This window comes from Tursiops truncatus, chromosome 10, assembly GCF_011762595.2.
Source record: "Tursiops truncatus isolate mTurTru1 chromosome 10, mTurTru1.mat.Y, whole genome shotgun sequence".
NCBI classification, from domain to species: Eukaryota; Metazoa; Chordata; class Mammalia; order Artiodactyla; family Delphinidae; genus Tursiops; species Tursiops truncatus.
The window spans coordinates 66,571,591-66,596,914 of record NC_047043.1 but is presented as its reverse complement, the minus strand read 5'-3'; the positions used below and the strand labels follow the sequence as shown (position 1 = coordinate 66,596,914).

Genomic DNA, 25,324 nt, shown 5'->3' with positions numbered 1-25,324 from the left:
TCCACTACTCCCTCTCCTGCCCACGCCCCCTCACTTGCCCCACGTCCCGCCCCTCTAACAACCTCCCCTCTCTAGGTCTGGCCCCCTCACCTCCTCCGCCCCCTCCCCATTTCCTCTTCCCTCTTTCCTTGGCCCTTCGGTCCCTGGAAGTCAGGCCTCCTCCCCTCCCCTCTTCTCTCTCATCCTCTCCCTTCTTTCTTCCCCCTCCAGTCTCCACTCCTTCGCCTGCTCACTCACCCTCTCCCTCTCCTGCTGCCCCCCTCTCTCTCCCCCACCTCTTTGTTTCAGCTGAGAACCGGCTCCTCGGGACAGTTCCCACACCGCAGTGCCTCTGGTGAGGAGACAGCGCCGCCGAGGTGAGCTGAGCGATCGGGCACCGGCAGGCGCGGGCAGCCGGAGCTCCGGGGGCAGGTGGGTGGGGAGACGGGGCAGTCCAGCCCGCCGCTTCTCTGCCCGGACCAGTGGGAGCAGCAGTCGGACTGCCAGCTTCGGATTCCCCGGTGGTTAGCAGGAGCCAAGGACAGAGGGGCAGCCAGTTGGCCACGGGGGGGGGGGGGGGGCAAAGCTTGTCAGGAGCTGGCAGGCTCTGTCCCAGCCCTGGTGCCTGGCTTCTGTGGGTGGCCCTGGGTGGAGGGAGACCCTCAGGGGGTACCCGACTGGGTGGGCGGGGGGCTGGGCTGCCAAGAACAGCCATCCCTGACGGTCTGAATGTATGCCCTGTCCTAGAGTCCAGAGCTCAGGACCCAGCCTCTGGCTGGGCTGCGGCTGCGAGGTTGCCGGGTGGCAGCAGCGGAGCTGTCCGTGGGGCTGTGACCCCTACAAGTGTCCATTCCTGGGGGGCTGTGGTTGCTGGTCAGGTATGTGCTGGACCACTCCCATTGCCCAGGTGGGGGGTGTGGGCGAAGGAGAGCTCTGCCCCATGCTACAGGCTGGCTGCTTTCACCCCAAGCTACTGACCACCAGACCCAGAGAGCCACATGGAGGGGCACTTCTCCCTGCCCTATGGGTCTCTGACCAGCTCCCCCAAGATGGGGTCCCCAGGACAGCTTTACCCAGAGTTGCAATCAGTAGGGATTCAGGTCCAAGCTCACATGTTCCTGCGGTCAGCTTCCTGGGGTGAACTGAACAGGACAGGGAGGAATGCCTTGATGGGGGTGGTGGGCAGCTGGGAGAGAACAGGTGGAAACGGAGCCCTGGCTCTTGAGTAAGGCTTAAGTGTGAGTACTGGACATGACCCAGGGCTACACAGTAATCCAGAGACCCTGACGCTGGGTAGGTGGGTGGGAGTGGATGGAAGGGGCAGGAGCCAGTGCCATGGGCCCCACCCCCTTCTCAGCTGGAGCTGGGGATAGAGAGACAGCACTGGATGAGGACAGAGGGTGCCTCTCACACTTCCCCAAAGAGGCGAGCAGGGAGGCTCTGCAGGCTGCCAGAGGAGGGGCAGGAAAGGCCAGGAGTATGAGGGAAAGGGTGGGGGGATTCCCACTGGGGTGCATCTTGGGGGCCAGACCCTGGCTATCTGGCTAGGGCAGGGCCAGATCCTACAGCTCCTTGAACCCCCAGGAGGCAGCAGTGGACAAGATCATGGTGGGTAGTGATCCCATGAGGCAGAGCTGTGAGGGGCATTTTTCCCACTAGGACTGGGCAGATGGGGCACTTGTTTCTGGGGGCAAACTCTCCCTGGACAGAGCCTCCTTAACTGAGCTGGCAACAGCCCCTCCCAGACGGAGCAACCTGTAGAGAGAGGGGGCATCAGAGCCGGGGGCCCCGAGCCCACCCCACACAGCCTCTCCAGAACAGGGCAGCCTGAGCCAGGGAAGCAGGACGGCAAAGCTTCACGACTGGCCTTCAGGTTGCCTAGGGAGGGGTTGACCGTCAGACATCCCTGTCTCAGGGAGAAAGGCCAACCCTCCCAGCCTGGGCAGAGCTCACCCCAGCTCTGTGGCCCTATCTCTCAAGCGACAGCCCACCTAGGCCACTGGCTTCCCCACCACTCAGGGCGTGTCAGTGTTCCCCCCGCCCCTACTCAACCCCTGTCCTCCCCTAGCACACAGGATTCCTCTCACCCAGCTAGGGACTCCTGGCCTGGGGTCAAGCCAGTTCTCCCCCACGCAGCCTGGACCTCATCAGGTCCCTCACACGTGATCCAGACCCAGAGGGATCAGGCTGCCCCACCTGTTTTTCTAAACCCTGAGGGGCTCTCTCTCGAAGGCTGAGTCAGCTTACTCTAGCTCCAGCTGATCCCCCCCACTGGCTCTGTGATCTCGCATGGCACTGTGCACCCCAGCAGCCATTAAAGACTCAAATACCACATCCTGCCAGTGCCAGTCCAGTGCCAGAGGGCAGTAGTCACTCGCTCGGCCTCAGTCAGTGAGCACCAAGACCTCGCCGGCTCAACCCCGACCCTGTCTGGAAGAAGGGGCCTCCCTGAGCCAAGAACTCCCTGAGCTTCTCCTTGGAAGAGGCCAATACCTCTCCCTTCTCTCCCTCTGTCCCTGACCCCCTTCCACAGAGCATTCTTACCTACATCCATCTGCTGCCGACACCTCCCCAGAGAGGTAAGCAAGATAAGGATGTTGTCCCATTAAACAGAGGGGAAAACCAAGGCCTGGAGAAAGGAGGCTGGCATGGCCAAGACAAGGACCTAGGACCCGACTCCCACTCCAGTGCTCCTTCCAGGTCTTTTAACTGCCACCTTGGTGAGACCCTACATGCGGTGGGGTGCCTATGCTCACCAAAGTCCACTCGCTGCCCAGGCTCTCTGCCCCACAAATCCTCATGCCCTGAAGGCATTCCAAGCAACAGAGGGGCTAGGTTACTCCCAGGGGTGTTTGAGCCAGGGCTTCCAACCTTAGTTCCAAAGTGGGCATCCAAAGGGATGCCTGGCCTGGCTGAAGGCTGCCGGAATGAGGCTGCAGAGGAGTGGGCAGGGCGGAGGTGGGAGGCGGTTGCTGGGCCTGGTGATGCACCTCCCTCCTACATGCCGCACCTCTTCCACCCACCCCCCACCCCCATGATAAGGATGGCCTCAGCATCAAAGTCCTAAGACAGCCTCCTGGCATCACTCCTTGCCAAAAACTCCTTGTGGGGCCTGCCACCACTGTCAGTGTGAAGTGCAACCCCTTCAGCCAGGCACACGAGGCCTTTTGCCAATTGGCCTCTGCCAGCCTTTATGGCCTCCTTGCGTTTCTTGCATCACCGTCTCCCCAACATTCTAACCACACCAAACTGTGTGTGTCCCCCACCCCACTCAGAGCATGGCTCTGAGGCCCACTCAGTGACCGTGGTTGAACTGGACACACACGCCGACACGTCTCAGAGCACACACACAGGTGTGCACACAGATGCAGGCACACACCTTTGTGTGGAAACCCACCACACGTGGCTTTTTGCCAAATCACACACACAATGGAGCTGTGAAATCTAAGCCAAGAGGGACTGACAAATCTGTTCTAAGGACCCCTAAAGAGACCAGTCATGGTCACGTCACCATCCCCAAGCCCTTGGCAGGGCAGCAGGGAAGCAGGAGTGGATCTCTGGCTCTGGCTGAGCCCTTGACAGGCCCCAGGGTCTCTAAGCCCCAGAGGGTAGGAAGAGGATAGTCAAGCAGGTCCCAACCAGGCTCTCATTCTGGTTCTGTGGCAGACTTGCCATGCAGCCCCAGACAAGCCACCTTCCCTCTCTGCTTCACCAGCTATAAAACAAATGGATTTGGATTGGCAGACACCTAAAGGCTGGCCAGGCCCATTGCCCAGCTTCTCTCAGTTCATGTTAAGTGCAGAGAATGGAAGGGCCTGTGAAGGCAGCAGCCAGGGAAAGCTGCTGGGGATGGAGATGAGGTGGGAACGAGGGCAGCAGGAACCCAAGTGGGGACAGACGGAAGCCAAGAGCCACAGGACGGGAGCAGTTATTGTGACACATAATTGACATTTATGGAGCAAACAATAAGTCCTACAGAACACTCACTATGTAGGCTTTATCTCATATTTTCATCTAGATTGCAGCCAAATATATCCTTTCTCATCTTGGGGTTACCAAATGGGCAAATCTAATGGGTTAGGCCCAATCCAGCCTCTGGCCTCCAGCCCCCACAAACACAGGCCCAGGGCAGGGGCCAAGGTGGCAGGGGGAGACTCTGGCAAGACCCCACTCTCTCACCCCTCAGCAGGTGTGTAAGCAGCAATGCGCACAGGAAGCAGCACAGCACACCCCGTGCTGAGGATCTCCGTGTACACACACAGATGCGTTCCCCCTCCTGCGATGCCAACACCAACACCTGCATGCTCACATGCCACCACACATACACATGCACATGCTGGGGACATGGCAGACAGGCCCTCTGCCACAGCCCCAACCCTCTTATCCTGCTGTTGCTGGGAACTTGACACCCAGTGCTAATCCTCATGCCCCAGAGGGCATGGACTGAAGCAGGAACAGGGCATATCTAGAGGGTGCCAGAGGAGCACCGGGGCACAGGCACAGCCATGCGGGGACAGTAGCCCCTAAGACTATGACATCCCCACCCCTGCCGGAAGAAACCTCCCACCAGGACAGAAGGAAATGGAGCCCCTGCATCACAAAGGGGTATGAATTCCCCTCTCCCCTAAATCTCCCTGGACCCCAGCACCCGGCTCACCTGCTCACCTCCCTCCCCATCCCCAGCCCCCCAGGAACCATCTGCAAGCTGCATCATCTGGAGCCCAAGTAGAGAAGGGAGGCTCTTCCCAGGAGCAGGGCACGCCAGCCCTGGCCCAGAGCCCCTCACACCCTCAGAGAGGAGGGCACGGCTGGGATGGAGGAGGAGGCCAGCAGGAACAGCCCCAGGCCTCGCTGTTCTCTATGGCTTTTTATTCCTATGTGATTCTACTGCTCACTCATATAGGGATTGGAGCCGTGGCGCACGGTGGGGGCAGCCAGCGGAGGGCTCGAACACTGAACAAGGGGGCCCAAGGAGAGCCGGGACAGGGGCCCCACCCTCTCCCAGGGCAGTCTGCTAGCCTGGCTAAGGAAGCCCTTCCTCTGTTGCTCCCCTCCCCACTGGCCTCTTCCCAGGCAGCCATAACAGGAGAAGGGGAGAGGGGCTGCTGGACCCCACCACTGCTCTGACCCACCATCCCAGCACTGGAGACCCCCACTGCAGGCTGGCACCAGGAACTGGACTGTGTTCCCAGAGAAACAGCTAAAGGCTCTGAGGGTAGGGAGTGGTTCAGCCTGGGAAAATGGGTCTGACACAAGGAAACAACACCCAGTGTCCTGTGTGGCTGGGGGTAACCCCTGGATAAATAGGGGTTTATCAACCAAAGAAAGTTCAGTCTGGCTAAGGGCTGTCCAAAGACAGAAGGAAGTCCTTGGTGGCAGGCAGTAAGCATGTGCCCAGAGAGGCACTCCATCACAGGGTGGAGAGACCTCAGCAGGGATGCCACAGGGGAGAGTGACAGTTGGATGGGTGGCCAGTCCCTCCCAGACCTCACAGACTAAAGTTCTTAGGCCTGTCCTCCCTGGGGTCTCTGCTCACCCACATCAAGCATGTTGGGAGCCACGCTCAACCCTCCCAAGCTCCTGTTTAAGTGAAACAAGTGCCCTGCAGAGATGGGTACGGAGAACTCCTGCAGGGCCCTGGCACAGGGGCTGCTGCCCAACACCATCCCCTTCCCGGCAGCTCCCCGCTAACCTTTGCTGTGAGGGAAGAAGCACTGAGAACCCATAGTGTGGTCCTTTTTATTTTCAGTCCTTCCTGTTTCACCCCACAGAAGAAACATGCTCAGGAGCTGTGCAGAGGGGCTGCCTGGGGTAAAACAATGGGAGCAGCAAATTGGCCTAGGGGCTGGTCCTGGTCCTCAGGGGTAACTGCTGCCACAGCTGAAAAAGTAGGGGTGGAAGAGAACCCCCATCTGCCTGTCTGGTTGAGGAGTTGGACACAAAGCAGAGGCCCTGGTTGGGAGGTGTGAGGGACAACCATGTAGCTAGGGCCAAGGAGAGGAGAGGCCCTAAAGCCTGGGGAGGCCCTGGGGACCAAACCTGGTCTGCTCCAGGACGCTGCCCTGCAGGTCTCCTCTAGGTTCCCAAAACATGACCTACAATATCACCGCGGCTGCAGGAACAGGAGGTGGGCGTCCATGACATTGGTGCCAGTCAGCCCCGTGTGCAGCAGGTGTGCCCCACCCTGGAAGCGACAGAAGAAGGTATGTGAGTCATTGTGGGCTAGGAAGGCAGCCACGTCCAGACCCTGGGCGGCGGCCTGGCTGGTAAGCTCAGGCCTGACCCAGGCCCCGGCTGCCTCTGTGGGCCCATCCTGCCCATCAGTGCCACCGCTCAAAAACAGCACATCAGCAGGCCCCAACGGCCACCGTCCCAGCTCTGCTCCAACACGCAGGGCCAGTTCCTGGTTCCGGCCACCCTTGCCTGAGCCCTGCAACTGCACTGTGGGCTCACCACCAGCCAGCAAGCAGACCGGGCCCCGAGTGCCCACCATGGCCTCCAGAGCCTCCTTCAGCTGCAGGTCTGGGAGCTGGAGCTCAGCCGCCAGTTCATAGAGTTGTTCATCCTCCTCCACAGAGGCTCCAGCCCCAGGCATGGTGAGGCGGGTTCCAGCCACTCGGGCCAGCAGTGCATAGAACTGGGCTACACTTTTCACATCTCCCTGCATAGCTGTGCTCAGCACCACAGCCCTGTATCCCAGCGCCTCGGCCTGCTTCTGAGCCTCAGCCAGTGCCAGTGCATTGGAGCCAATGATCACATTGAGGACATGACCACAGGTGTGTGGCCCATGGGGGTCAGAGTCAGCCCGTGCCAGCACAGTCTTCACAGAACGTGGCAGGGCAGCACGAAGGCCATAGCGATTGAGGATGTGCAGGCAATCTTGCACACTGTGGATGCTGGCCACGGTGGGGCCGCTGGCAATCACCTCCACAGGGTCCCCCACCACGTCTGACAGAATCAGGCTCACCACCTGGGGAGGGGTCGCAGAGGCAAGGCTCAGTCCCACCTGATCCTTGCCCCAGGGCCCATGAGATCAAACTGCCTCCACCTATCCACACGTCCTCACACCACCCAGTGCACTTCCTCACCCACTTCTAACCCCTCTCAAGTGGGTGTGCAAAACACCTAGCCCTGTGGACTCCTGTACCAGGCCTCTGCCCTTCATCTCCCTGGCACACGTGGGCCTGGCTCCACCAGCCCAGAGCTGCCTGGGGAAGAAGAGACCCACGCACCTGGGCAGGGTAGGCCGCCTGAGCCAGCCCCCCACCCTTGAGCTGGGACAGGGCCTTCCGGATGGTGTTCAGCTCCTGGATGGTGGCTCCACGGGCCGCCAGCAGCTTGGTGAGTGTCTGCTTCTCCTCCAGTGTTACAGGTGGAATGGGGGCGGGCAGCAGGGCCGAGCCCCCACCTGCAGATACAATGAAGACACTGGGCAGAGGGGATGGATGACAAAGGGATTTCCCTACCCGGGGTGGGGGGTGGGGGTCAGGCAGTCAGTGCTCACATTAGGCTAGAAAAGAGGAGGCTAGAAAGAGGGGTTAGGGTGCCCCCGTGTGGACATACAGTGAATGTGTGCACAGTCACCACACCCAGGTTGAACCCTGCTTTGGGGTAGCCCAGGTCCCAACAGACACTGGAAGAACTATTCCTTAACAGCTTGGAAAAGAAAGCAGACCTAGAGGAGACAGCGGAGAACGAGGGTGGAGACTCTGAGAGAGCTGGAAACCAGGGTTCTAGCCCCAGGTGACAATGGTACAGACAGCAGCAACAGAGACATTTTCCTGGCAAGGCCTGAGTGAGGTGCTCCCTGGGTGCCCTCTCACGGTTATCCAACAAGGTCAGTCAAGCGGAGGACTCCACAGCTCACAGGAGGCCACCAAGGACTAAGCCATCCAGGCTCTTTACTGCTCCCTTGTCCTGTGATCTTGAGAGCTCAGACCAACAGCTTCTTGCAGGGCTGATATTTGGAAACCCCCACCCCCCATCAACACACTGTCCTGAGCCAATCTGGCACCCACACCTGAGATGAGCACGAGCAGCAGGTCATCAGCTGTGAGGCCTTCAGCCAGCTGCCGGATGGCCAGAGCAGCCCGCAGGGCATCTCGGTCCGGCAGGTTGTTCTCTGCGCCCTCGAATACCTGGACACGGCTGTGTGGCTTCAACAGCATCTCCCTCAGGGGAGAGAGAACAGAGAGCAAGATATGGGGTGGGTTCCTCTTCCCACCTGATTTCCCAGATGTACAGGTGAAGGGGACATTAAAAAGGACACCCACTGACACCCACCCTGGAGCCAGGCCAGTCCCAGAAGAAAATGGAAGCTGGTGAAGGAAGGAAGCCCCGATCCAGCCTGAGTCTGGGCCCAGGTTCCCCTCCACATAGGAGCAGCCCCCCAAGGCTCCTTACTGCTTGCCAGCACTCTCCATGGCAGCACGGATCCCCTTGGGAACGCTGATCACGCCCTGCACAAGATGCTGGCCCAAGAGCTCCTCAGCTGCAGTTGCCATGCCCAGGACAGCCTTGCCAAAGCCCACCAGGTAGAGGTTTTGCTGCAGCTGAAAGCTCCGGTCCCTCACCTTCAGCTGCCCACTGTCAGGATCCAAAGACAGTGCCCGCTGCAGCATGGGGCCCGGCAGCACGGCACCCACAGTGCTCTCAAACAGCTGCTGTGCCTGCTCTGCCAGGGCCATGCTACTGGCCAGCCGGGCCAACGGGCCCCCCAAGAGGAGCGGGCTCAAGGGGGCTCGGGCCAAGTGACGCAGGACCTGCAGGGCTGCAGCCATGCCCCACTGCTCTCAGCACCACCTGGCATCCATGGCTGCCTAGGGGGAAGAAAGCACTAGTTACACCGTTGCAAGGCCAGACAGGAGGCTCCCCACAGCCACGGCTCTGAGGGCTCAGGGCCAGTGGACCCCACAGCTGCTGCTGCAAGAATAGGCCATCTGCCAGTCCAAGGAGATTTCCTAAGGCCCACAGCTGCCTGATCTCACTCCAGTCCAGTCTTCTGAGCCCAGGCCTGCCACCCAACCATGTCCTCCTCTTCCACAGGCCACATGCCAGCCCTCTGGACACTCTGCCCAGAGTCCAGAGGTCCTGTTAGCTGAGCCCTCCTCCTAGATCACCCCCTTCAGCTGAGAGCTAATCATTCACAGAAGAAGAAATTACTATCAGTAGGCTCCCACCCCACCCCTTTTCCACCCCCTGCACTTCTGAGCCTTGCCCGGGGAACACCCCTTTCTGGCACTCCTTCCTTGCCTCTTTACCACTTCTGTTGCTACAAAGCTGCTGGCTGTCCCACCAACTGACCTTGAGCCCAGTGACCTCCAGCCTGCCCTCTTTTTTTAAAAATTAATTAATTTATTTTTGGCTGTGTTGGGTCTTTGTTGCTGCGCATGGTCTTTGTTGCGGCGACCACATACATGGTCTTTGTTGCAGCGAGCGGGGGCTACTCTTTGTTGCAGTGCGCGGGCTTCTCATTGCAGTGGCTTCCCTTGTTGCGGAGCATGGGCTCTAGGCACGCAGGCTTCAGTAGTTGTGGCTCGCGGGCTCTAGAGCGCACAGCCTGCTCTATTTCATTAGCTCATGGGTCTGGGCTGAGGAGCCTGGAAAGGCTAGGTCTGTGTAGGGAGGCTGTAGGTTTGCTGGGACACCGACAGGCAGGTCCAGGCACATCCTCGGGGCACACAGCCCAAAGAATCCCAGCACTCAGGGTGAGTCCAGCAGCAGGTTCAGGTTCAAATCAGAAGTGGCAGCAAAGCCTGGCCCATAGTAGAACCCTGAAGAAGTCCTTAGACGCCACATGACCCCACATACCATTGGGCCCAATCTGCAAGACAGAAAATGACGCCCTTCCACCTACACGGTCAGACCCACCCATGCCAAGAACATGCCTTTGGCTCTGCATAACAAGTCTTGGCTCACACCACCCACAGGGGTGAGAGCAGCATGGCTGGAGTAGGCAAAGGGCAGGCTTCCCCAGCTGAGGCCAAATAGTCATTTTCCCTACTGGGCACAGTAAAGGCTAAAAAAGCTTTAAGGTGAAGGTCAAGAGGCTGTAGCGGAGTTTAGGGACAATAAAGCCCCCAAGAGCTCATCTGTAAAAAGGCATTACTTTAATAAATGCCCACCATAAATGCTGCCAGCTGACTGCAGCAGCAAGTATGGACAGAGCAGGGGAAGGAGGCTGGGAATCAGGCTCCAGCTCTACCACAGGGACAACTCCATTTCTCTCACTGGGTCTCATGAGCAAAACGAGAGGTGAGATGAGACTAATGGTCTCCCCTTGACATCACTGGGCTCTCTGAAGCTGTCCACTGTTAACACTGAAAATCTGGACTCCAAACATCACTTTATCCCACACTCAAAAAACCTGGCAACTTCTAGCCTCTGGCCACTTAGCCTACATGGAGCTCAGCTTTCCCACAAGAGAAGACAAACCGCGCCTCACTCCAGCCGTGAAAGGGAACACAGCGGGCGCTGCCATGGGGACTCAAAATGGGCCCAGCTGTTGCCGGGGTGTCTTGAGGCTGGCCCATTAGGATTGGCGCTAAAAGCGGCATAGGTAGCGATAGCTGATTCTGACAGTCTGGGCGAAATTTGTTACCTGTTTCCCTGATGGATACAGGCCTAGAGGATACCAGCTTTGCCACTGGATATTAGAGCCCAGGGCAGGGGGCGCCCAAGAGTAAGGTAGCCAGATAAGATACCGGACGTCCAGTTAAATTTGAATTTCAGATAAATTAGGAATTTTTTTAATGTAAATACGTTCCGTACAATATTTGGGGCATACCTATACTAAAAAATTATTTGTTGTCTATCTAAAAATTCAAGTTTAACTGGACGCCCTGCATTTTTTTTTTTTTTTTTTTTTTTTTGCCAAATCCAGCAACTCTACTCGTGACACCGCCTCTACTAAGCTCCCCGGCACTCCAACAAGAAACCCGGAAATACCGAGCGGGCCCTCCTTGACTCCTCCCACCCACAAAGCGAGGCTGGAGTCCTTTCCGGCCTTCGCCTGCTCGCCCAGCCCCGGAAATGGCGTCACCCTCAAGCCGGAACCTCTGGCTTTCGTGAGGTAAATGGCGGCCGCGTAACGTCCGGTGTAATGTCCGAGAAATAAGGGCCCGCTGACGCCTGGGCCCGCTGTTGCCGGGCCCAGTAGTTCTAAGGGCCCTCGCTGCGCGGACTTACCGCAACACCGTTCAGGGCCGCGTCTTCCAGCCTCGGGAACCGGAACTGCTTTGAGGGGGCGGAGCGGAATCCGGAAGTATGGGGTGGGTGGGGCGCTTGTGGCGGGAGGCCGGTGGGAGCGGGGGCGGATGGCAGCGGGAGCCAGGACGGCGACTAGGGCATTGACTCTGCCCTGACCGCCAAGAGGCCTGGTTAGAGTCACCTTCAGGACTCGGTGTCTTCATCTCTACAATGGGATAATAATCGCCGATTTCTGTAATCCGTCCCCTCCTTTATTCTGTAGGATTCAACCAGTCGCAGATACATTCCGACCTCTTGTTAGGTGCCAGGCACTGGACTAAGCAAACAGGCTGAGAATCACTACTTACCCACAACACACCCCTCCTGGGGCCAAAGGAAGTCATCCCCGTCCCTCCTCACCGCTGTAATTCTACAATTCATTCGTGTTCCCCGCCTTCTGTCTTGAGCGACCAAATCACAGCTCTGACTCAGCAAGAGAGTTCTAGTCCGTGATTCTCGAACACGCAAGGTGCATGTAAACACAAAGGACCCTAGGCCTCCCACACTGTCCCTGCTCTCACGCTGGGCCCGGCTTGATACCTTCCCACATTGAAAAGACAAGTCCTGGGCTTCCCTGGTGACCCAGTGGTTGGGAGTCCGCCTGCTGATGCAGGGGACACGGGTTCGTGCCCCGGTCCGGGAAGATCTCACATGCCGCGGAGCGGCTGGGCCCGTGAGACATGGCCGCTGAGCCTGCGCGTCCGGAGCCTGTGCTCCGCAGCGGGAGAGGCCACAGCAGTGAGAGGCCCGCGTACCGCAAAAAAAAAGACGAGTCCTAACCAGACACAGAAGAGTACATTGTTTTTACTGATGTCTTCTTGGGAAGATCACAAATAACACAACAGATCTGCTAAAAGTCTTAAAACATATTTCTCCCCACCTGCTCTTTTTAGTAGCTGCCACATCTCCCCTTTCCTCTCCAAACCATGCTCTGCTCTTGTCAAGAACTCCTCCTCCCCCCTTCCTAGCTGTCTCCCCAGATTTTTCTTTCCTGTTGTAATAGAGGACCTTTCATTCCCTATCAGTTTCTCCCAAGTGCTTCCCCACCCCATCATCAAAACAAAGGCAACTTCAGGAGGATCTGCCCTCTTTAGGCATGGGGAGATTGTAAATACTTTAAATTGCAGTTTTTCCTTGCTTATAGTAAGCTGTCTTCATCCATCCATGCATTTATTAATTTCTCCAACATTCAACAGATGTTTCCTGAGTGCCTTCTAGGTGGGCCAAATGCTCTAGCTGCTGGGATGAGTAAGCAGTGGTACTTTTAGTTGGGAAACTTACTCTGCTTTTGTAATTACATTCCCACGCTTGGGAGGGTGGGGAGTGTAAATTTGAGCACCTCTCATTATTAGTCCCAGGGACTCATAAACAGACACCATTTACTGTGCCGGTGCTGTTCTGTCCGATTGTTAACAGGAGAATAATTATACCCATTTTTTAAATCCCACCCCACATCCCACCCCACAGCTACTCACAATATGCATTTAACAACAAGGTTTAGATGCCCACTGGACTGTGAGCTCCTGGAAGGTGGTAATTTGGTCTAATTAATATTTGTATTTCCACTGACTTGCATAGGACCAGGCACAAATACAAGCTGGAATTTTTTTTTTTTTTGGATGAATTAACGGTGGGAATTCCCTGGCAGCCTAGTGGTTAGTACTGAGCGCTTTCACTGCCAGGGCCCAGGTTTGATCCCTGGTTGGGGAACTGGGATCCTGCAAGCCAAGTCCCTTGGCCAAAAAAAATAATAATTTTTTTTCAAGAAAACAGTGAAATGCTCAGCTACAAAGTGCTGCAGACCCTAGGTGGAAAGGATTGCACAAAAGGGAAAGAGATGCTGGTGCGTGGGAGTAGAAGACTTCATGAGGCAGTGGGATTTGGGTCTAAGAAAACAATTAGGCACATTAGAATGCTTAAACATACTTTGATAGTAGGCATGAATATGTCTACACTCTTTGTACACTTGGCAATAAGTATCAATGTCAAATGTGACAGACATTTTCAGTCCAAGGAAATAATTGGTTATGTGGACAAAGATGGTATAAAGGAGGAAAAAACATTTTCCTCTAATCTCTTAGGTTTATTGACTGAGGCCCTACAAATTAAACTGACACATGACAGATTAACAACAGAAAAAGGTTTATTTCATATAGATAGGAGAGGCCTCACAGAAATGACATGAAAACCCCAAAGAAGCCATTAGGCCTGAGAGCTTATGTACTGTTTTTAACAAAGAGTGATATTTTTTGGAGATGTGATGAGACAAAAGGGGTTTGAGCTTCTCAGGGCAGTAAATTACGTGAAGGTAAATATGTGAGGGAAACTAATGGAAGATAAGGATTGCTGAAGTGATATTTGTCTGTGAATATTCACCTCAGCGATAGCTCCCCACCTCCTAGTATGGGGAGGGTGCCTTTCTCATGAAACTGAGCCCCCCAACAGTGGGTTCCCTTTACCAAGTTTATGATTAATCTCTCTATCCAAAACTTTATTCCCTTTCTTGTCCCTTCTGACCTCTATCCCTCTTTTGTCCCTTTTGACCATAATCTTTTGCTAACTGAACGCTAATCAACCAGAGTCAGATGACTAAACTGTTGTAGATAACATAGTTGTAGATAACATAGTTGATGTAGATATGTAGATAACATAGTTGATGTACAAAAATTGCTGTTGTAAATATCATCATTAACATACAAACTCAGGTTGTTTCTCTAGGGCAAGATGAGCTAATAGGCCCCTGAGCCATGAACCACCGGGCCAGAGAATTGTAACCCAGAGATATCTTGTCTCCCAAAATATGCTTACAAAATGTCATAGAAATGTCCCAAGACGATAATTAATCCCAGATGATAATTAATCCCAGCTTCTTTGTTCTTTCCCTCTAAAAACACCCCCAACTCAGAGACCAAGATGGACTGGATCTGAGACTTGTTTCCCACTCCCTTGCTTGGCGCCCTGCAATAACCCCTTACTTTGCTGTAAACATCCTCTGTCAGAGTTTGGCTTTCTGTGCCATGGACACAGGAGCCATTGCTCCATAACACTCACAGGAAATTTGTCCTGCTTTTAGGTAAAAAGGAGGAGGGCACAGAGCCCTTCCTGCATCTGCTGTTTCTCATATTCTTTCAACTCAAAATAATTCTTATGCCAAAGTGGCATATTTGGGGGTGGCATACTCTGATCCCCTTCAATGGACATGAAGAGATATTCAGCCCAGAGATTTTATGAGTATAAAGCAATCTGAACATCCATTGATAAGAGAATTTATACAAATAAGTTATAGTACTTCCAAACAGACATTAAAAATAATATAAATTCTAATATTATTAAGGCTATGTACATGCTACTTTTTGTAGCATGACTATTTTATGACTAAAAAGACTGTTGAAAAGGCCATTTAGGTAGAATTTAAGCCTTCCTCATTATTCAGGCAAGCCAAAGGAAAGAAGGCTATGGATTGGGGTACATTACTTGTACCCTATTAGGGGATGGTTTACTGAATTGATTAATTCAGGGTAAACTTTAATTTAAAGGTTCCCTTTTAGAAAAAAGGAGGAGGTCATGTCTGGGTGATGTTGGGTAGTCAATGACCAGGAAAAGGTGGTGTGAATGAAAAATATTGCCTGTCATATTAGTAAACAAAGGATGTTGCAGCCATCAAGCCATCACATTACAGGTGCCCCAGCCGTGAGCCCTGAGGGAACTCAGGATAGAAAAATAATGCCCACCATCAAATCATCAGACACTGCAGCCCCCCCACCCCCCACCCCATGGTGCACCTTGAGGAAATTCAGGATGAGAAGACACAGGATACTGGCCCCAGGTAGCTGAGGTGCATATCAAAGGAATGATTTCAGTGACCCCAGACTCTTGCATCTTCCCATACATAGAAAAATGCTAAATTCCTTAACTTGAGATATCTGGGTTTCTTTAATTAACAGCACTCTTTTAATGTTCCAACTACCTGGTCTTTGTTGCAAAAACTCTAACATCCTGGCTCCGCCCCTGCCTTTTCAGAGCAGTCTCTCAGATTTATCTGAGATGCTGTGTCCTGGGCTTAAGTCCTCAGTTTTGTCCACCGAATAAAACATAACACTCAATTTCAACTTTTAGCTTGTGCATTTTTTGTTAGTCAACGGTGGCAATAATGGCACCCACCCCCACTAACAGTGATGAATCTCAGGAATTCATCGTGGATAAAGTACTAGGTCCCTGTAAGTCTGAAATATCCCCCTACCCCTCACACAAGCTCAAGGGGGTCACCAGGATTAGTGAAGGGTGCAAATTTAGGAGAATGGTGCTAAATCTTGGGCTTTCTGACCTGGAACTTTGCCATAAATAAATCCTGCTCATTAAGGAAGATGATCACAGATGATGTGCTGCCATTTGAGGTTTCAGATGCCTGTGGAGGTTTGAGGTGTTAGTCCATGTCATCAGCACAGCAGAGCCAGCAGTCATACCCCGAAAGCACCCACTTCTCTATCGAAATTTGTCCTGTTGTCCTCCAACCTCAAACCATGGTGGTGGCTAATAGTGTGAACTAAGAATGCCACTACCATATCAGTAAACAGGATGTTGCAGCCATCAAACCACCACATTACAGCGACCCCCGATAGTGCAACCTGAGGAGACTCAGGATGAGAAGACAGAGGATACTGGCCCCAGATAGCTGAGGTGCATATCAAAGGAATGATTTCAATGAGCCAGACTTTGCATCTTCCCATACATAGAAAAGCACTAAATTCCTTAACTTGAGATGTCTGTTTTTCTTTAATTAACAGCAATCTTTTGATGTTCCCACTACCTGGTCTTTGTTGCAAAAACTATAAATCCTGGCTCCTCCCTTACCTCTTAGGAACGGTCCTTGAGAGCTGTCTGAGAGCCTGTCTCCCACGTTTAAGTTCTCAGTATGTCCACCAAATAAAACAACTCTCGACTTCTAGGTTGTGCATTTTTTTTCAGTTGACAGGTATATAACAACATTGAAGAGGTCAAGAACATTTTGCTGTGCGTATTGACAAACTCAGGAGAGTGTTGTGCACTAATCAATACCGTGAAGCAGGAGCACGAAGCAGAAAGCAGCTTCCACAAGAAATTCTTTGCATTGTTGCAAAAATCTTGGCTCCCTGTGCACTGATGCCGAATAAAAATATAGAGACAGAGATTTGGAAGATAAGAAATAGAGAGGGGACTTTCCTGGTGGCGCAGTGGTTCAGAATCCATCGCCGATGCAGGGAAAACGGGTTCAAGCCCTTTTCTGGGAAGTTCCCACGTGCCACAGTGCAACTAAGCCCGTGTGCCACAACTACTAAGCCTGTGCTCTAGAGCCCGCGAGCCACAACTACTGAGCCCACGTGCCACAACTACTGAAACCCGCACACCTAGAGCCCGTGCTCCGCAACAAGAGAAGCCACCACAATGAGAAGTCCGTGCTCCGCAATGAAGAGTAGCCCCCGCTCGATGCAACTAGGGAAAGCCCGTGCGCAGCGAAGAACACCCAATGCAGCCAAAAATAAATAAATAAATTTATTAATTAAAAAATCAATCAATAAATTTATTTAAAAAGATAAATAGGCTTTTTTATTTTCTTTGCCAGGGAGAAGAAAGACACAGTAGGCTAGTGCCTCAAGAACTGTGCCTCCCTTCCCTAGGGAATTACAGGGATTCTTATACGGGAAGTTCTCAGTCCGAAGTGAGTGATAAGGATCAAAATGGTGAAGGTCTTGCATTCTTCTTGCATTATTTCAAAACAGTCACCGCTGGCGTCAGGCAACCCGGTAATTTGGTCCATTAGTCTCTGGGTTATCAACCTTCGACCTCCTTTCTGAAATGCAAACAGCTACAAGGGGTGATTTGCTACAAGGGAGTGCAGGATGTAATTCACACAATGTTAAAGAGTGATAGGTTAGCTTTGTGAAGTACAAATCTAGTTACAGACACTACAAGATTAGCAACAGTTAAAACTAGGAGTGATTAACTCTTTCAGGCCAGGTTATGTTTCTTTTCTAGCCTGTTCACTGTTCCCTTCATTTTCTTTGTTCTTAGGAGAGGGAAACTTCATTTCTATTTTTGCTGCAACAGCATCCGTCTTGGGTTTCTGTGGCGGGGCAGATTTTTCTTCCATCAGTTCACGTGTCTTCTGGCTAGGGTCTCCCTCCTTTACTGCATTTTAATTATGACTGGACAGAGACAAATGATAGTAAGAATTCAGGACCAGCAGGGGATGTAATATTGATATAAAACCAAAAATAAAAATAGTGAATATTGGGGCTTCCCTGGTGGCACCGTTGTTGAGAGTCCGCCTGCAGATGCAGGGGACGCGGGTTCGTGCCCCGGTCCGGGAGGATCCCACATGCCGCGGAGCGGCTGGGCCCGTGAGCCATGGCCGCTGAGCCTGTGCGTCTGGAGCCTGCGCTCCGCAACGGGAGAGGCCACAACAGTGAGAGGCCCGCGTACCGCAAAAAAAAAAAAAAAAAAAAATAGTGAATATGAATGTGTTCAGACTTTTCTTCAGTAAGGTGAACTCAGTTTGGTTACTTTAATCTGAAAAGTATTGTGAGTTGTTATAGTGCCTTCATAACAGAACCTGCAAAAAGTTCTGCCACCTTAAAATCCACTGTGAGGGCTTCCCTGGTGGCGCAGTGGTTGAGAGTCCGCCTGCCGATGCAGGGGACACAGGTTCGTTCGCCGGTTAGGGAGGGTCCCACATGCCGCGGAGCGGCTGGGCCCGAGAGCCATGGCCGCTGAGCCTGCGCGACCGGAGCCTGTTCTCCGCAATGGGAGAGGCCACAGCAGTGAGAGGCCCGCGTACCGCAAAAAAAAAAAAAAAAAAAATCCACTGTGAAAATTACAAAGTGATTTTTAAAAAATGTTTTTTAAATTTATTTATGGCATGCGGGAACCTTAGTTCCCCATCCAGGGATCGAACCCATGCACCCTGCAGTGGATGTGCGGCGTCCTAACCGCTGGACCACCAGGCAAGTCCCTGATTTTTTTTTTTTTTTTTTTTTTTAATGAAAAACCTGAGATAAGTCAGAGGATGTCAGTCATCAACTCCAAACTGGAGACAGTGGCCTTCCCGGGGCGGGGTGCTCCTGGTCTCCGTGGCCTCCCTCCCCTTGTCCTTGACATCCTGGACCTGGGGACTCAGTGCTCTCTTCCTTACCATTCAGCCCCTGATGGCTCACAGAGGCATGGAAGAACTCCCTTGGGGGGCTGCCAGAGTCATCTCTGAAGTGAGCTTTTAGGAGCCCCCTCTCTCACCTCCCACTCCCCCACCCCACCTTTGTCTCTGTAAGCCTGGACGCTTTTCCAGGACAGGCCCAAGGTGGGGTGCTCAGGGGACCCAGAGCTCTAGTGAAGGAAGATGTCGGTGGAGGGTTGCTCAGCGGGAGGGAGAAGGTCAGGCAGTCTGGAGGCCGGGTGGAGTGAAGCTGTCCTAAGTAAAGGCTTTAAAACACCCTAGAGCTATTTTTCTTGGGAGGAGGGGTGGAGGAGAATACAAACAAGCACCAGGAAGCCGCTCAGCTGTGACTGATGAGGGTTATGAAAGCAAGGGAGGTCGGAGTGGCAGAAAGGGTTTTTAAGCCTTTTGAAACAGTTTTATAGTATTAGAGGCAGTGGCTTTAGGCAGTTCTTCCTGGCTGTGGGCAGTCCAGGCTTATCAGGGAAGATTCCATCCCGTCCTACCAGAACAAGAAGGCATTGTTTACTAACAATGGACTTTGTTAAATGTGAAGATTGTCTACCCTTTGCCCTGGAAACAGAGCTGGCGCTTTCCAGTTTAGAAGCAGAGTGTGAATCCAGACTCAAATCGCTCCCTAACTGCATGACCTTGGGAAAGTTACTTAACCTCTCAGTCTTCAACATTAAAATGGGGTTAAGAACATTAAATAAATGATGTGTTTAAAGCACACATAAAGGGACTTCCCTGGCGGTCCAGTGGATAAGACTCCACGCTTCCACTGAAGGGGACCCGGGTTTGATCCCTGGTCGGGGAGCTGAGATTCCCACAAGCTATGTGGTGTGGCCAAAAATAAAAATAATAATAAAAATAAAATAAAGTACACGTAGAAAGGCTCACAGTTGTGGCTGGGCCAGCTTCACAGGTGTGTGAACTGCGCAGTCACACAGAGAACCAAGGTCAGAAAGGTCCTGCACTTGGCTGAATATTCTACTGTTGCTGTCTTGCAATTCTTAACAATTTGTTGAGGAGGAATTTGTAAATTCTTAAGAATTTGTTTTATTTTGTACTGGGTCTGCAAATTATGTAGTTGGTCCTGCTACCAGGGAAAGATGCTGTCCTTTCAACCAGGCCTCCTGGTCCTGGAGTTTCAGGACCTCTCTGAGAAATTCCAGACACTAGGAGAGCTGTGCTACACCCTGGGAGAGGCAGAGGTGGCACTGTAGTTCCCGGGCAGGACTGAGGCTGTAATGAGAAAGTTTGAGGCCCCTTCTATGACAGGCATGTCCTGGTCGCTTGGCCCAGAAGAGCTCTTTATCAAGGGGCGTCGAAACCCTAGGCTTGGCTGGCTAACTCAGTATCTTAAGGACACACTTTGAGTCCTACACAGGCTGATTCCTTGGGGAAAGTGAGCACAGTATGTAATTCAGGAGTGGTACAGGCTGCATGAATTAGATGAAATCAGCCACGGGTTCCTTGCAAAAAAAAATAATTTTTTTAATTAAAAAAATCAAATGTTCTAATCTTTTAAAATTCTTTTGGGACTTCCCTGGTGGCGCAGTGGTTAAGAATGCACCTGCCAATGCAGTGGACACAGGTGAGAGCCCTTGTCTGGGAAAATCCCATAGGCCTCAGAGCAACTAAGCCCGTGTGCCACAACTACTGAGCCTGCGTTCTAGAGCCCCTGAGCCACAACTGCTGAGCCCGCATGCCACAACTACTGAAGCCCGCGCACCCAGAGCCCATGCTCCGCAACAAGAGAAGCCACCACAATGAGAAGCCCACGCACCACAATGAAGAGTAGTCCCCGCACTCGCCACAACTAGAGAAAGTCCATGCACAGCAATGAAGACCTAACACAGCCAAAAATAAGTTAATTAATAAATTAATATTTTTAATTTTTTTTTTTTTTTTTTTGCTGTACGCGGGCCTCTCACTGTCGCGGCCTCTCCTGTCGCGGAGCACAGGCTCTGGATGCACAGGCCCAGAGGCCACGGCTCACGGGCCCAGCTGCTCCGCAGCACGTGGGATCCTCCCGGACCAGGGCACGAACCCACGTCCCCTGCGTCGGCAGGCGGACTCTCAACCACTGCACCACCAGGGAAGCCCTAATTTTTTTAATTTTTAAAAATTTTTTTTTAATTTTAATCCTTTTATGCATATATTAATTCCATCATCAGAAGGAAAAAAAACAGAAACCAAAAAAGCCAAGAAACTAACAAAAAAAATAGAAATATGTTTCAATAAATAAAACCTTGCTGAGTGTGCCTATAACTCCATAGAAGAGGTTTTTGTAATTTCCGTTTGATGTAAAATGTTACCTCTGCTCATGGCCACCGTTTATTTCCTCTTGGTGGTAAGTGAAATGAAGCATTCATTTAGCAAGTCAAGCAATTTGTCAGGTAAGGAGTGATTACATGTGAACTGGCAATTGAAACATGCTATACAAAATTACCAAGGGTTGGGATTGTGTTCCAACATTCTGTTTTCCCACTTCGGCAATTAAGCTCACACACACACAGCCTTCCCAAAGAAAAGAGTCATCTGACTCTGGTTACTGTGAGGGCTTGTGTAAAAAGTTGAGGGGGTAGCAGAAAACCCCAAAATGTGCTACTTTCACATGTGGATTGTTCTGAGTTGAAGGCAATTAAGACCCAGCAGACTCAAGAAAAGCTTTTTACCTCTCCCTTAACTGCCTAAGAGAATTTAGATAGGGAACCTGTACCAGAAAGAGAGAGATAATTTTTTATATCAGAAAGACTTACCTGTGTGGCATGACAAGCTTTGTTTACCAGACATTTGCTCTTCTCATCTTCCTGTGAATTGTCTTCCTCCCCTTTGAAGCCCCAGACCACTTCCCCCTTCTTAGCTCAGGATGGTATATAAGCCTTAATTACCTGACTGCCTTTGAGTCTGTCTTTGTGGGGCTGCTGTACATACTTAGGTAATTGAATGTGATACTTACTTACTCTGTCTTATGTCAATGTAATTATTAGACCAGCCGATGAACCTAGAAGGGAGGAAGGGAAAATTTTTCCTCCCAAACAAATTTATTCAACCTCCAGGGAAGCCCCACTGGGCATTCTAACTCAGAAATTTATCTCAAAGAATTGGAATTCGTAAGGAGTACTCAGTTTTGGAAAGAAGATATATTGTTTAGGTCACTTTAAACTGCAGCATGAAATGTAGAAATTTAACAAATGGGCCAATCTCTATTCTATTATGGTAATCAGTTCACATTTTTGTATAAGTGTATCAGATCATTCTGTTGTACACCTTAAACTTGACACAATGTTATGTCAATTATCTCAATAAAGCTGGAAATAAAAAGAAAACAAAAACCCTATCCAACTAGCTTAAACAATAAGGAAAAATTGTTATTTTACATAACAAGTGATATCAAGGTAGAATGGCTGTATGGTTAGCTGTATAGATCACAAGGACTCTGTGTTAGTGTCCTAGGGGTGTCATAACAAAGTCACACAAACTTGGTGGCTTAAAACAATGGAATTGGGCTTCCCTGGTGGCGCAGTGGTTGAGAGTCTGCCTGCCGATGCAGGGGACACGGGTTCATGCCCTGGTCTGGGAAGATCCCACATGCCGCGGAGCAGCTGGGCCCGTGAGCCATGGCTGCTGAGCCTGCGCGTCCGGAGCCTGTGCTCTGCAACGGGAGAGGCCACAACAGTGAGAGGCCCGCATACTGCAAAAAAAAAAAAGGAATTTTATTGTCTCACAGTTCTGGAGGCTAGTAGTCCAAAATCAAGTTGTCAGCAGGGCCATGCTCCCTCTGAAACCTGTAGGACAGGCTCCAATCTTTGCTTCCATTGTTACATGGCCATCTTCTTTGTGTCTTTCATCCTACAAGGACACCAGTCATACTGGATTTAGGAACCACACTACTCCAGTATGACCTTAACTGATTATATATGCAACAATCCTATTTTCAAATATGGTCACATTCTGGGGTACTGGGGGTAAGGACTTCAATATATCTTTTAGGGGGGACACAATTCAACTCATAACATTCCCTGTCCATCTTTCTGCTCTGCTATTCTCAACCTGCTGCTACCTTTAGACTGCTCTCTTCATGGTCCAGCCTGGCTATAGCACTCCCAGGCATCACATCTAGCACAACAGTGTCTTTCAGATGAAGAGGAAGCATCTTTTCCTTTTACCTCTTTTAGAAGCAAAGAAATCTTTCCAAGACCCCTCCCCCAGCAGACTTGCTCTCATGTCTCATTAGCAAAAAGTTCATCATATGTGCATGCCTGATACCATCACTAGGAAGAGGAACAAGACCACTCATCGTGATTGACTTGGACCAGCAGTTCTCAGATTTGAACCTGTATCAGCATCACCTGGAGAGCTTGTTATAACACATTGCTGGGCCCTATCCCCAGAGCTTCTGGGTCAGTAGGTCTAGTGTGAGGTCTGAGAATCTGAATTTTTAAAAAATTTTATTGAATTATAGTTGATTTACAATGTTAATTTCTGTTGTACAGCAAAGTGATTCAGATGTGTATGTGTGTGTGTGTGTGTGTGTGTGTGTGTGTGTGTGTGTGTATAAACTTCTTTTTAATATTCTTTTCCATTATGGTTTATCACAGGATATTGAATATTGAGAATTTGAATTTTTGATGATTGGAACTCTTCAGGTGAGACTGCTGCTGCTGGTCCTGGGACCACACTTTGAGAACCAGTGGTTTAGATTAATCAGGTTTTATCTCAGAGGTCTGGGCTTAACTCTTGGGAAAAGCATTGCCACTCAGAGAAGGGAGGATATCTTGGACAAAATCAAGATTCATCAGAAAGGAACAAGAGGAGAAAACTGTTGGTTAGGCAACCAGTAGTGTCTGCCATACAGTGGCCAAAGGACAGGCAGAAAGAGAGTAGGAATGTGTCCAGACAGGTGGGAAGAAAGTCAGAATGGAATGATGTCAAGGGAAGCATGGAGAAAAGATTCAGGGAGAGAATGATCAAGACTGTTAATGACACAGATAGGGTCAGGAAGGAAAGCACTGTAAAGTGACCACTGGATTGGACAACCAGAAGATCTTTACTGATCTTAGCAAGAGCAATTTTATTTTGTAGACAGCACATGAGAACAATTATACAAAATACGAAGTTATTTATATATCATTATCTGCCACTGATGCCAAGTGCTAGAGCTAATTCCTAGCATTGGGATTGGTTTTCCTGGAATCCAGGTAACTAGGTGACTGATAAGAGGAGGCAATGGGGTTTTGATTTATTGCTGAACAGTAAAGTTTACTGAGACAGAACCCAGTGTTCTGAGCTCAAGTTCAAACACAGCCACATCCTGAGACCTAAGTTACAGACAGACAAGAGGTCATGATTATGGGACAAATGTTTGCATATCCTCATCTATTTGCTGGTCCACACATGTCTCCACATACGTTCAGATATGTCTACTTACCCAATCAATTCCCACCTCCTCCTCTCTATCTCGGCACATTTACTATCTAGCTTTGTAAGCAACTGTCTGCAGGAAGCAACTCTGTGCAGGAAGCAACTCTTTGCAGGAGGCTTTTTGTCTTGTCACTTTAGCAAAACTATATTTTAACTAACCTTTACACCAGGTGCCCCCCATGCTTAACTAGCCTCCAGCCCAAACATACCTTTTAAGTCTTTTGATCACACAATGCCTTGCCTAATCTATTGACTCTTTTCTTAGGTTAAAGAAGTAGAAATGGGGCTTCCCTGGTGGCGCAGTGGTTGAGAATCTGCCTGCCCCTGCAGGGGACATGGGTTCGAGACCTGGTCCGGGGAGATCCCACGTGCCGTGGAGCAACTAGGCCCGTGAGCCACAACCACTGAGCCTACGCGTCTGGAGCCTGTGCTCCCAACAAGAGAGGCTGCGATAGTGAGAGGCCCGCGCAACCGTGATGAAGATGGCCTCCGCTTGCCGCAACTAGAGAAAGCCCTTGCACAGAAAAGACCTAACACAGACATAAATAAATAAATAAATAAATAAAATTAAAAAAAAAAAAAAAAGTAGTAGAAATGAAGAATAATGAACAGATGACTAGATCTTTTCCCCAGCCTTCCCTTCAGTAATCCTGCAAGCAAACTACATGAACAAGATAGCATCTAAAAGGGGACTTCACTGGCAGTCCAGTGGTTAAGACTCCACGCTTCCACTGCAGGGAGCACGGGTTTGATCCCTGGTCCGGGATTTAAGATCTCTAGTCATGAAACTAAGATCCCGCATCCACATGGCACGGCCAAAAAAAAAAAAGATAGCATCTAAAGGAAGATCATGGGGAGTCTGCACACAGCGGAAAGTGACAAAGAATCTGACCCCCTACCTTAATGATGGACTGAGATTATTTCCCGTTTTTCTCTTTAAAAACTTTCATGGCCTAGGGACTTCCCTGGTGGCACAGTGGTTAAGAATCTGCCTGCCAATGCAGGGGACATGGGTTCAAGCCCTGGTCCGGGAAGATCCCACATGCTGCGGAGCAACTAAGCCCGTGCACCACAACTACTGAGCCTGTGCTCTAGAGTCCGCGTGCCACAACTACTGAGCCTGCACTCTAGGGCCTGCGAGCCACAACTACTGAAGCCCGCGCGCCTAGAGGCCATGCTCCACAACAACAGATGCCACCGCAATGAGAAGCCTGCGCACCGCACTGAAGAGTAGCCCCTGATGGCTGCCCACGTGCAGCAACAAAGACACAATGCAGCCAAAAATAAATAAATTAAATAAATAAATTTTTAAAAAAAGGAAAGGAAATATTAAAAATTAAGGCTGATGCTCTTTAAGGCAATATGATTCACTTCTGACTGCAGTTGTCCCCTCTGTCCACCCCCCACTGGAGCCAGCCTTTCTGGGTCACTATTTATTTATTTATTTGGCTGCGTCGGGTCTTAGTTGTGGCACGCAGGATC

At 51.1% G+C, this 25,324-nt stretch overlaps 1 protein-coding gene across 4 annotated transcripts; it reads right to left on the bottom strand.

Annotated features, from left to right (window-relative positions):
- GLYCTK (glycerate kinase) lies at window positions 1–11,492 on the bottom strand. 4 transcript variants are annotated; one of them, XM_033865093.2, is made up of 5 exons: window positions 11,167–11,492; window positions 8,383–8,798; window positions 8,000–8,151; window positions 7,212–7,387; window positions 1–6,949 (listed from the first exon to the last, which is right to left on the bottom strand). In XM_033865093.2, exons 2-5 carry the CDS (start codon window positions 8,757–8,759, stop codon window positions 6,083–6,085), a joined length of 1,572 nt encoding a protein of 523 aa, XP_033720984.1. In that variant the 5' UTR covers window positions 8,760–8,798; window positions 11,167–11,492; the 3' UTR covers window positions 1–6,082. The 4 variants fall into 4 exon arrangements, with proteins under 4 accessions (XP_033720984.1, XP_033720985.1, XP_033720986.1 ...); XM_033865094.2 differs by lacking the exon at window positions 11,167–11,492 and adding an exon at window positions 9,283–10,832; XM_033865095.2 differs by lacking the exon at window positions 11,167–11,492 and having other exon boundaries at window positions 1–6,163; window positions 6,433–6,949; window positions 8,383–9,138.
- Between the last annotated feature and the right edge of the window lie 13,832 nt (window positions 11,493–25,324).

Coding starts and splice junctions, on each gene's coding strand:
- GLYCTK (XM_033865093.2), bottom strand. CDS start 8,759: ATGGCTGCAGCCCTGCAGGTCCTGCGTCACTTGGCCCGAGCCCCCTTG. Junction 8,152..8,382: donor ATGGAGAGTGCTGGCAAGCA/GTAAGGAGCCTT, acceptor CTCTCCCCTGAG/GGAGATGCTGTTGAAGCCAC. Junction 7,388..7,999: donor GCTGCTCGTGCTCATCTCAG/GTGTGGGTGCCA, acceptor TTGTATCTGCAG/GTGGGGGCTCGGCCCTGCTG.